Source organism: Lentinus tigrinus (assembly GCF_003813185.1).
Source record: "Lentinus tigrinus ALCF2SS1-7 unplaced genomic scaffold L226scaffold_12, whole genome shotgun sequence".
Lineage (NCBI taxonomy): Eukaryota > Fungi > Basidiomycota > Agaricomycetes > Polyporales > Polyporaceae > Lentinus > Lentinus tigrinus.
The window spans coordinates 207,894-219,623 of record NW_027137921.1 but is presented as its reverse complement, the minus strand read 5'-3'; the positions used below and the strand labels follow the sequence as shown (position 1 = coordinate 219,623).

The 11,730-nt window shown below is 58.0% G+C and overlaps 3 protein-coding genes across 3 annotated transcripts; 2 read left to right on the top strand and 1 right to left on the bottom strand.

Moving 5' to 3' along the window:
- The first annotated feature begins 90 nt into the window (after positions 1–90).
- L226DRAFT_64735 (uncharacterized protein) lies at positions 91–736 on the top strand. The gene is made up of 5 exons (XM_067687121.1): positions 91–141; positions 207–300; positions 368–472; positions 534–649; positions 708–736. The coding sequence occupies exons 2-4, from the start codon at positions 229–231 to the stop codon at positions 576–578; spliced, it is 222 nt and encodes a 73-aa protein (XP_067535338.1). The 5' UTR covers positions 91–141; positions 207–228; the 3' UTR covers positions 579–649; positions 708–736.
- L226DRAFT_560440 (uncharacterized protein) lies at positions 518–8,123 on the bottom strand. The gene is made up of 16 exons (XM_067683364.1): positions 7,694–8,123; positions 7,487–7,639; positions 7,051–7,432; positions 6,885–7,002; positions 6,780–6,833; positions 6,543–6,723; positions 6,293–6,490; positions 5,727–6,243; positions 5,653–5,666; positions 3,332–5,599; positions 2,343–2,934; positions 1,912–2,289; positions 1,677–1,859; positions 895–1,620; positions 693–836; positions 518–645 (listed from the first exon to the last, which is right to left on the bottom strand). Exons 1-15 carry the CDS (start codon positions 7,837–7,839, stop codon positions 723–725), a joined length of 6,024 nt encoding a protein of 2,007 aa, XP_067535337.1. The 5' UTR covers positions 7,840–8,123; the 3' UTR covers positions 518–645; positions 693–722.
- Positions 8,124–9,476: 1,353 nt separating this feature from the next.
- Positions 9,477–11,194, top strand: L226DRAFT_463078 (uncharacterized protein; the record flags this gene model as incomplete). Its single annotated transcript, XM_067675764.1, has 2 exons — positions 9,477–10,497; positions 10,560–11,194. The coding sequence occupies 2 exons, from the start codon at positions 9,477–9,479 to the stop codon at positions 11,192–11,194; spliced, it is 1,656 nt and encodes a 551-aa protein (XP_067535336.1).
- Positions 11,195–11,730: the final 536 nt, after the last annotated feature.

Sequence of the window (11,730 nt, the reverse complement as noted above, 5' to 3'; positions counted from 1 at the left end):
CGGCGGAGTTCAGGACTTCGAGCTCCGCCTGCCGCCGACCTCATAAGCGTCCACGACGAAAACTGCTCCTTCACCGTTGCGGCCACCACGCACTTCTGCTCCTCCTGCCTGCGTTCCGCACGGCCTTGAGGTGTGGTCCTGGTGCGCTTCTTGAAGCCCTGTGGTGGTTCTGAGCGAAAGGCCATCTTAATCGCTCCGTTCACTAGAAACTACGTCGAATGGAGTTTCATGCTTTGGCGACACTTTCCACTCGTGTTACGTGCTGTTCTTGTATCATTTGTTATGTGTCAATATACAACGGTTCGCAGGGTTACCGTCCCTTCACTCAGTTTGCTCGAGTACTTGACGAAGTGTCTCATGTCTACAGACTGCTCGTAACCGAACTGCATCCCCAGGTCTCTCATCAATTAAGTATACACGAAACGTACAACATAACCAAGAACATACATACAAATTTATACACCCGACCAACATAAGCAGTCCAGAAATATCATAGAGCCATAGACAACAATACTGACTTCCCGTTGAAAAACCCAATCAATTGGCTACTTGAGACCGCACAACTCGCCGAGTACTAGCTTGCGCTCTGCGAGTCCTAGAGCTCTTCTCAATGGAGCCCAAGGAGCGCATATGCCTATCCATAATCTAGGTAAGTGTGAGCAGAGGCTTCACTAAACCAGAAGCTGACGTACCACCATCGTTGACAGTCGTTGAGCAGGAGGCTATCTGCGACGCGTGAAGCTCCCGAGAGCGGAGGAGAAGCTCGGACGAGGCGGAGCTACATCTCCCTCCTTGATAGGGGAAAGCTCCGTGGGTATATTGAGCCCGCCATCTCCCTAGACGTCGTCAGACAATGTTAGTGTATCCTTGACTCGCAGGAGATGAGACCCATACCCCGAGGTTCCACTGGAACGCTGTCGGATTGGCCGCTGCAAAGAGGTTGATCTTCTTTTTCTTTTTCTTCGGCCCGTCACCCTCCTCTTCCTCCTCCACGCCGCCCTTGCTTCCCGACGCCTTGCTAGATTTAGCAGCAGCCTTGCTCTTGACAGCGGCAGATGCGCTCTTCGTCGAGGCCTTCGCAGTGTCGCCTGTACTCAGGCTGGCCTTCGGAGGCCTACCGCGCCTCTTCGGTGGGGGCTTTTCAGGCTCCTCTGCATCATTTGCGTTGTCTGCCTTCTTCTTGCTGCGTTTCTTCGCAGGTGCGGGTTCCTCGTCCACGTCCATCGAGTCTGCCTTCCGCTTGCCCTTCTTATCCTTCTCAGGCCCAGCACTGATTGTGGGCGGCTCGATGAGTTGCACGTCGCTATCGTCGTCTTGCGAAGGCTGTTGGCTACGCTGCTTCTTCTCTTTGGCCTTATCCACCTTGTCCTTGTCCTTCGCGGCCTTGGACTTGGGCTTGGAGGGCGGAGGAGGGGCTTCATCGACATCTCCCGAGGCCGCGCGGCTGCGCTCCTTACCCTTACCCTTGTCTTTGTCCTTGGCTTTGGGCGGTGGTGCAACCTCCTCAATTTCATCGTCTTCGTCCATAGGCGGTGGGGGTTGTGCACTCGGTTTCGGGGGACGCATCTTCGGAGCGGGCTGTTCCTCGATCTCTTCTTCTTCTTCTTCAAGTTCAATTAGCTGTGAAGGTGAACAATGAACGTCAAACAAAGGGAGAGGTTGAAGAGGACGCATACCGAACGCGACGACTTCGGCTTCGAAGGACCTGCTTGTTGTGCCTGGTCGAGCTGCGCCTGAAGCTCGTCCGCACGTTCTTTCTGTGCTTGCAGTCGTGCCTTGAGTTTCTGCGATCGCTCCCGCTCTTCATCGAGGTCTTTCTGGATTCGCTGGACATCCTCCTGCGCCGCTTCGGTCTCTTTCTGCCAGAAAAATCAGCTGAGTCTACTGGAATGGGAAGTGGAAGCGACGTACCGAATGTGCTTCGTATGCTTCCTTCCACTTGTCCAGCTTGCCCTTCAGCTTCTCGGTCTTCGCTGTCTCCTGCTCTCGCTCAGCCTCAAGCTTCTCCTTCTCTGTCTCCAGCTGCTTGACTCTGACTTCGAGCTCGATACGGGCCTTGCGCAAGTTCTCGAGGTCTGCATTCTCGCGATTCTCCAAGTCGGCCCACTTCTCGACTTGCCGACTGAGAGAGGCGACGGTGCCTTCGGACTCGGCATACTTCTTCTCGAGCTCTGCATGAGTAGTCTTTAGCCCTTCGAACTGGAGTTCCGTGCGCTCCAATTTCTTGGTGGTCCGTTCAGCAGAGGCCGTAAGCTTGACGTGCTCCGTGCGCAAAGAAGAGAGTTCTGCCTAGAAGAAATAAGACTCCCAGCTACCGTACACCAAGAGTGGCTCAGACGTACTTCCAACTTCTCCTTCTCCTTGACCGTCCGTCCCTGCTCTTCCGCCATCTCCTTCAGCTGTTCCGCCAACTCCGTGCACCGAGCCTCCAACGCCGCTACCGTCTCCTCCGCACGTTCTTCCACCTCTGCCACCGCATCTTTCCGCTCTTCCACCGCCGTCTCGAGATCCCATTGCAGCTGGGCGACTTGTTCCTCCAATTCCATCTCCCTCACCTGGAACATCACGAGCTTGTTGTCACGGCGCATCCTCAACAGCTTCTCCTTCCTCAATGCCTCCTTCGCGTCAAGCGTCGCAGAATGCTCGCGATCGATGTGGGTGGCCGTTCGAAGGTGCACGATACGATGCGCGACCTGTAATGAGTCGCAGCCTTCGCGCCATTCCTGCCGCTCGGCCTTCCACTGCGCCTGAATCTGGGCGACAGTATCAGCAGCGCGGTCCTTCTCCTCCGCCATCGCGGCGCGTAACTTGGATATAGTGTGCTCCAGGGTCTTGTTCCGGGCTACGAGGTCGGAGATGTGTTTCTGCTGGTTGGCAACCATAGCTTCGTTCGGGTCCGTCGTAGACAGGGTCCGAGACCCCACATGGCTCTCTCTTCGCATCATGTCGAATACTTGCAAAAATTAAGACTACAGGGCATCCGAGGAGAGAGATGAGCTTAGTGCAAGTAGAGAATCATGGTGGCGGGGGTCAAACCACATGGCCGACGCGTCGGCGGCACCCGACGCGATATCGATCACGTGGCTTTCTGTCAACGAGGCCGGAGGGGGACATCGCGCTCGAACAAGTAGCTGAGTAGCACACACATTGGAGACTCTATGTACATTTTGCAGGAGAGATAAAGATACTACTGAAACAAGATGCTACCCGTACAGATCCAGCAATCCAACAGATACAACAAGCAGAGCATGTCGTCCAAAGTCGTACAAGTCGTGTGCAGCACCCAACAACGCCCAGCATTGAGACGTCGCTACAAGTGTTCGTGCCTTACTTCTTCTTTTTGCCCTTCTTGCCCTTGGGACCAGCAGTGTTGAAGCCGTCAGAAGGTGCCTCAGAGACCTCCCGTGAAAGGCCAGGAGTAGCGGCGGCGCTCGCGGCCCCCTTCTTCTTCTTGCCCTGCTTGACGGGGATCGACCACTCGTCATCCACAGCCTGTTGTGCCTCCTCCAACAATTTCTGCGCATCCAAAGCCTGCTGCGCCGCATCATCCAGCTCTTCTTCCTTCTTCTCCGCCTCCGCAGCGTCCGCGTTCGCCTCCTGAACAGCAGCGGCCGCCTCGGCATTTGCGTGTTGAGCGTCGACGAGGACTTCGGCGGCGTGGGCAGCCTCCGCAGGGGTGGTGGCAGCAGCGAGTGCAGCATCAGCAAGTTCAGTGGCTTTCTGCGCTTCCGCCGCCTCTTCCGCTGCCTTCTTCGCAGATTCAGCAGCTTCCTCCTCGGCCTTCTGGGCAGCGGCAGCGGCCTCCTCTTCGACCTTCTTCGCAGCCTCAGCCTCCTCCGCCAGACGCTTCTCCTCCGCCTTCTTCTCCTTGTCGGCGTGCATCTGCTGCCTCTTCGTCATCTTCTTCGGCTTCTTGAAAAACCCGTCATCCTCCTGCTTCAACCTCACCTCCTCGGCCTCTTCCTCCTTCAGACGTTTCTGCTCCTCCTCCGCGGCTTTGCGTTCCTCCTCCTCGCGCTTGACCCGCTCTTCCTCCTCACGCAGGAGTCTCTCCTCCTCTTCCTTCTTGCGCTTGTCCTCCTCGACAGCAGGGGGGTTACTGCCACCCCAGCCGCCGAAGCTGCCAAAGCCGAACCCTCCGCCACCACCACCGCTGCCGCCATTGCTGTTCCCGCCGCTGCCAAAGCCGCCAAAGCCGAGCTTCGACGTGGCGCCGCCCCAGCCGGGGCCGGAGAGGAAGTCCGAGAAGAGGCCCTGGCTCGTTGGTGCGGCGTTGTTGTGCTCGGGCACAGGCGTGTTCCAGAGGTCGGCCATGGGGGACATGGTGGCAGCGGCAGGCGGTGGGCCGTCTGCTGGCAGCTCTCCGGGCATCTCGCCAGGCAGAGGAGGGATGACCGCGTCCTCGCCCCCGCCGGATGCGGGGTAGATGATGGGAGGCACCTCTCCAAACAACGCGGAGCTTGGGGCAAGCTCCGGATGGGCAGGCTCGGGGACGGGTTCGTAGACAGGCTGGGGCTCGGGTGCAGGAGGCGCGGGAGGCTCGGGGGTAGGTTCGCGAGGGGCAGGTGCGGGCTCGGGTTCCGGCTCGGGCTCCGGTGGAGGTGTTATCGCACGAGGGGTCGCGGTCTTGGAGCGAGCTTTCGGAGTGGCCGCCTTCGAGTTCGCCTTGGAGCTAGCAGCGGGCGTTGGGAGCTTCGAGCCCCTCGCTGGGGTTGCAGCCTTAGAACCCCATGCTGGTGTTGCGGGCGCAGCGGGGGTAGGGGCCTTGGAGCCCCACGCCGGGGTCGCGGCTTTGGTGGGGGTCGGGATCTTCGATGAGGCTGAGGTTGCCTTCGTCGGTGTGACGGGCGCAACGGGGGGAGGAGTGGGCGCCTTAGATGGTGGAACGGTAGCGTACTCGAGCTCAGATGGAGGTCGCGGAACTGGGGGCTCCATCGGGCCCAGGGGCGGAGGTGTGACAATCGGCGTCTGCAAGCTCGACATCGTAGGAGGAGTGGGCTGCTTCGACATGGGAGGCGGAGTGTACTGCTCTTGTGCGACCGGCGGTATTGATTCGTGTCGCGACGGGGCATACGATGGGGCGTGTGAGTATGCATTGTATGGCGGGTTCTCCGCCAGCGGGGATGATACGCTCGGCGCCTTCCCGCCCCATACTGAGTTGAGCTGCTCTGCGAGGCGAGTGCTGCCGCTCCGACCAGACTCGGCGGACCGACCAGAGACATTGATTGAGCGGTCTCCAGGACGCATTGGCTCTGGCATAGGCGGGCCTGAGCGAGGAGTCTGGTTGCCACTAGCAGAGATGTCGCGCGACTTGCCCCTCGAGTGACTGGACGATGTGGATGTCGTGCGCGTACGTTCCACCTCAAAGCCGCGGGATGTGACAGCAGGAGGCTCCTGTACAGGAAGGCGAGGGGAGGCGTGTGCTGAAGGACGGCCACTGCGCATACTAGGGTCGCGCGACGGAGGCTGGGAGACCGAACGCGAAGGGCCGCGATCAGATGGAGAAGAGAGAACGGTGACGTTGTCCTCCGGTGAACTGTCAGGCTCGTCTTCCTCCGCACGGTGTCCGCTTTCGTTGTAGACGATAGAGGCAGGGCCGCTGTGAGATACGTGTTAGTATCAATATCCTGCACGAAACCTGTTGGAACATACTATTTCGTCTTGCCCTGCGTCATAATTTGAAACGTCAGCGAGAGCAAAGGGATGCAGACGAATGCATGACTTACGTTGTCAACCCACTTGATACGAGCCTTGAACTCCGTCAGACCAAAGTGAATCTCGATGCTGAAGATGATCGTCCAGTACGTCTTGCCTCCCCGACCCGACTTCGCCTGCGCGCTGCCCGCCAGGGGCGACAAATCCGCGCGCACATAGCAAAGCGTCGAGAACTCCTCGGACGACCGATGTATCCACTTTGGGATTGTGTCGCCGCCGCGGTAGCACCAGATCTCGACCTCGAACACCGACAGCGTCGAGAGGTTCGTGACTTCCGTGCAGTACTTCCTGCTGAACACGTTCGACTCCTTCACCTTGACCCCGCGCGCGAGGATGCAGTCGAATGCATCGGGGAGTAGCTTCGGCCCAGAGGGCATCTCGAACAACCGGTGCTTGCGCGAGACGTGCTCCTCGTCCTTCGGGTCAAACTCGCGCAGGTACTCCACACCGTACATAAACTTCGAGACACGCGCGGAGACGTGGTGGTCGCAGTAAAAACCAATCGCGCCGTCGGCGACAGCCTTCGACCTGCAATGCCGTCAGTTAAACTCTATGGGAGGTCACCCGGTGCACGCACGTTTGTGTGTCTGGCCTGCTGACAGTTACGCGATACCGGTTCAAGCGTTCTTGCAGCTGGCTGAAGAGCCACGGGCTGGCCGCGAAGCCTCCAACGAGCCATACTGACTTGACGACGCCACCGGACGAGTCGATCTGGGACTTAATGGAGAGTACGGCAGACTCAATCGAAGGCTCGAAGAGCGCAGCAACTTCAGCACTGAAGTATACCATGTCAGAGATTGGAAGCTGTGAATGACCTCTGGACTCACCCAGTAAGCTTCAACTGCCCGCCACGGATGCCGACACTCAAGTCCTTGTCTAGAGGTGATCCGAAGGGGACAAACTGCAGCTCCTTGCTATCACGGAATAGCCGCTTCGTTGTCTCATCGAAACGCTTCGTTATATGGTCGAGGGAATCCGACGTTCCATACTTCGAGTTCTTGAGTTTCTCTGCAGCACAAGTCAGGTTTCACGTGTTGCTCCTCATAAGGATGAGGCATGCTCACCTTCCAAGAATGCGCGCGCTCTTCGACTGACGAATACGGAACCAGCGAAAACGCCTGAAGATAGAGTTAGTATGACCGGCAGGCGCGTAACACCCGAAAACTTACAGTCTGGAGGCGCTATCTCCTCGATAACGAGAGGTGATGTGCCGCGTATGGCATAGGAGCTGATATCTAGCGTGCCACCACCGGCATCCGCCACGATGAATCCATGACCGGACGGATTCTGGTGGAGTTAGCACGGCGCCCATCCACCGCGAAAGACCGTACTCACTGACAACACATCCGCCGCGAGCCCGTTCAGGACGCAAGCATGCAAACTCGCCTCGCCTTCCGTTACGAAGCGTATCCGTGCTCTCCCCTCGTCTGTGTCGGGGATCAGGCCACCGTATACGGCTGCCCTGCGCATCTTCGACTGCTGCGCGCCCTCCCATCCGTTCGGATGGCTAAGCACGAATTGAATGTCGGGCTCAACAGCGCGCCATAGCGAATGGCCGTTCGCGTGGGTATCGATAATGAAGGAGCGCGTACAGCGGAAGAGGTAGGAGAGGAAGTCGCCGAAGACATCTACGGCTGTCTTGCCATGGGGAAGCGGGGCGAGGCGCATGCCGTTCATCTTGAGCTTCATCGTCTTCGGTCGTAAGCGCAGCTTGAATCTGCGCACATGTGAGCGAAGAGAGTCGGAGAACAATAGCAATATGAGGGCGTACAGCTCAGCCTTCATCCAGCCCTCGTCCTCTGCCATCGCGACCGTAGAGGCATTCTCTGCCTCTGCGCCAGCGGCTTTCAGCTCTCCATTCGGGTCGTAGTACATTATAGAGGGTATCTTGGAGTTGCCCGCGACATGTTCCTGTCCCGGGAATCTATTGTTCCTAGAATGAGTATGGACGATGTGTATTCCAGCGCGGAGAACTCACCGAGTGACCCCGTGGATCTTGGGAACTTCTCCAGGCTCAAGGATAGCATAGGACACTCCGCTGAACGTCGTCCCGACGTCGAGCGCGAGTACGAGGCTGCGAGTGTTGCCGATGTAGGGCTTGCGGGTACCCGACGCGGGCTTCATGGCGCGCGATCGCGAGAGTGAGTTATCGCGGTCGGGGAGAGGTGAAGATAATAGATAGGCCGGAAGCCCGGGGCCTGAGGGAAGTTATATGGGAGGCCCGAGGGCGAGAAGGGTGAGGATGCGGAAAGAAAGGAATTACCACGAGGCATGGCTGCCAATTGATGTTCTGCTTCCACGGCGTGCACGCTGAGATGTCCTTTTGGGCGATAGTCGCCTAACCGCGTTGCTTACGTCAGGAACACGCCTCTCAAACGCGGTTGTGGCGTGTCGCCGCCCGTCCACTGGCACTGCTGCAGCGGCCACCTCCAGTCCACCGACGCAGAAGATATCTTGGGACGAACGGCGGCGATCCTCCTAACCGGCTGGTCTGGACTAGCAGCTATCCCGGAGCAATATCGCATTGCTGCGGCGTCTTCGTCGGAGAGACCGGTCCTTGGCACGAAGCGCGAGAAGCTCTGTGACCCGTTCCATGTTTTCAGGCGTCGGCGAGGATCCCGACATCTAGTATGTGGAAGGAGATCGTACCTCTTTACCTCACAGGGGAAGTTGAAACTCATATATGCCCTTGCAGCTGATACCGCAGTGCACGAAGTCTTCGACTGATTCAGATACTTGAACACGCCTTCGCGTCCAGATGTCTGCCGCCAAAGCCACATATCAGCTCAGCGATGCTCTATATGGGGTAGGGCGCGGTAGTGATCATCGACATCCATGTGCACAGGTCAGCTCGAGGCCTGCACGCAGCTGGCCTTGATCCACGCGAGGGATGTGCTGACTCGAGGTCTGTGTGGGGCGCAAATGAGGAGGGAATGCCATCGAGTGTACAGGATCTCCGTACGAAGCTGTGCCTGCTTATATACCTGCAAGTTGGCTGAAAGCGAAGTAGGATAGAAGCGGTGAGGTGCGCACGTTTGGCAGAGCAGTATATACAACACGCGATCGTACATGTCCGGACTCGTGGTTAAGTAGGCCGATCGGCTGTAGTGTACATGTGAAAGACAAACTTGAGGATGGCATACAATGGGTGAACAGAGAGCGACGCGCACACATGCATCGAGTATAGTTTGTTGCTCCTCATCACACGAGGGCGGGAGAGTAATCAAGGTGAGTTGCCACTCGCTGTGGCGCGCATTCATTGTGCCGAGTAGCAAGTGTACTTGAGCCAATCCTGCAACTGCAACGTACAGATGTATGACATAGCCCACCGAGCCCCTCACACGTTCATTGTCGGGTCTAGCCTGCTTCTTGGTCACAGTCCACAAGATTCACAAGATCCGGGATGCTGCAGCTATGATGCATGGCCATGCCGTTAGCGAGAGTTTTGGTGCGAAGTCTCCGACACGACACGTAAAATGAAGCTTTGAAGTTCTCGTAGATACGATGGAGTTCGAAGAGCGCAAGAGGGCCAGAAGGACGAGCAATGGTGGGGGTCGAGAGGCAAGTCACTACGCGAACAAGCGCCTGGAGGGGCACGGGTTTGGGATCTCCGAGTTCACGCCGCCAGTTGGGACGAACAACGTGTTGAGAAGCTGCCTCCACACCGCCTACCACGACCTCTGCAAGCCTGCCTTAATCGCGCTCTTTATAGACCTTGAATCGTGAGTCACACCCTCTCTACTCCCCGCTGGCCTCTCATGATGCGTCTCCAGGTCTCTCCAGACAGCACCGTCGAGTTCTACACGCTCCGTGGCCCCGTCGTCGCGCCCCCTCGTCTCCGGACCCGCTTCAACTCAGAAGAGCTCACGCCCGTAACAGACCCCATCGCCAAACTCACACGCGAGTGCAGCGCTCTCCGTCTGAAGCTGGCCACCGCCGAGCGCCGCGAACGCAACTCCCACCCACCACCATCCGGCTACCGCACCGCGCCCGCGTCTGCCCGCACACCCCCTCACTCTTCACTCTCCCTCACACTCGACAACGTGCTGGCGCAACGCGACGCAGCGAGGACGCATGTCCAGTCCGAGCTCGTGAAGCTCGCCGAGCGGTACAAGGCGCTGGAGAGGACGCTCCGCGACATGCAGGATGCGTTGCGCATAAAGGACCGCGAGATTGAAGTCCTCCGCGCAGAGCGCGATCGAGCGATCGCCGAGCGCGACGAGGTTCGGGCGAAGAGCAGGAGTGTTAGCAGAGAGAGGTCGCAGGTTGGGGCAGGGGACGATATGGGGAACGGCAAGCACCAGAGACGTCGCGACAGGAGCAGGAGCAGACGGCATGCGCGCCGCTCGGACGAGTTGCCCCCCTTACCCGTTGGACCGTCAATGACCCTCGAGGCCGAGCACTTCGCGCGTACTCGTAGTCTCGACGTCTTCCTGACAAAGACGGATAGCTGGTCTGGCGCGCAAATTATCCAGGCGGTGGACGACCTCAACGCTGAGATCAACCAGTTCGCTGCAGCCGCCACAGAGTCGTGTTCTTTCGTCAAACGCATGAAGACAAAGATCACTCCCGACCAGGAGAATTCCACGCCGTGGCTAGGCCCAGCCCTATCTCATATCCTCGCTCTTCGCGATCATACCCAAGACCCCATTCTCGTTCAGCTTGCTTTGCAGGCGAGCATCGCCACTTGCTGTGCTCGCTCGCTATCTTTATTTTGTGTCGGCTTTCCCTCTAAACTTGACGCATTGCTTTCGCGTATACTTGCTCACATGCAGACCTCCGGTACGTCGTCGTACCTCTCCGCGTGAGGCTTCCATGTTGAGATGACCTTTTTACGTCTTCAGAGCCACAAGCGACCTCATCGAGGTGGCGCGCCCTCACTCACCGTTCAATACGTATGCTCTACCCTGGCCTCGAAGACTATGCCGTCACAGAGCTCGTCACCACCATGTTCCGCTGGTCGACCTCCGTTTTCACTCTGTGCGGGTCCAGTAACGCCCCTACCCCTTCCGACTCTTCCTTGAACGCGCAACTTCGGCGGATTGCCGAGGCGGTGTACAAGCTGGCCCGCGTGACCCGCGAGGAGATCCTGTCTACCACTTTTGAGGTCCTCATCGTTGACGGCGGGGTGCCGTTCGAACCCGGGCGCATGCTGAACAAGATGCGGGAAGGCGAGTACGAGGGCGATGACCATGCGTCCCAGCTCTCAGCCTTCACGGATGGCCACCACGGTCACGCGAATGGCCACGCAAACGGAAACGGTGCGATGGCGAACGGGAATGGCCGGACCAACGGTACGCCTGACTCAGGGAGGGTCTTGTGCACGACGGAGCTTGGGCTGCGGTGCGTGACGAGGCGAGACGCTCGCAATAGCGGGTTCCCCGAGAACGGCGCCGAAGGGGACCAGTTCGATAGCAGGATGCTCCTTCTGCCAAAGGTCGTGCTCGACTCCGCGTTGGACGTGATTGAGCGGGGATGACGAAGTAGAGGATAAGTGCCTGGAAGGATATCCGGGCTACGTTTCATCGTCTTTCCGCCCTCCTTCATATCGAGTGTTGTAGGAGGGTTTGCTCTGCTGGCCCTTTATGGTGCGTCGTCTAGATTCGAGGTTGCTGCTATGACCCCGCTATGATTATGACTGTTCGAGCTATTCTCCCACACGTTCCGCACGTTTCTTGCACCGGACGATGTTCTCTCGGAAGAAGTTCGCTCTGCTACGTACATGATACCAACGGATCGTGGATCCCGGGACTGTACATGCTATCTGTAACATACGTGTAATTTATCTGTACGACTCGGAGTAGCCGGTATTACATATAGGATTCGAATGCAAGAAGTTCAATCACCGTTGGGGAGGGACCGAGGAAGGGTCTGTCGCAGATCTGTAGGTGCGTCTGGATCCGACATATTTCCTGCCTGTTCGTATGCGCTCATAGACAATGATTCTACGGCACTACAGTGGGGAAAGAAGTGAATCATCTATCTCCCTCGAGTGATGTCCATTGTGCACAGGAC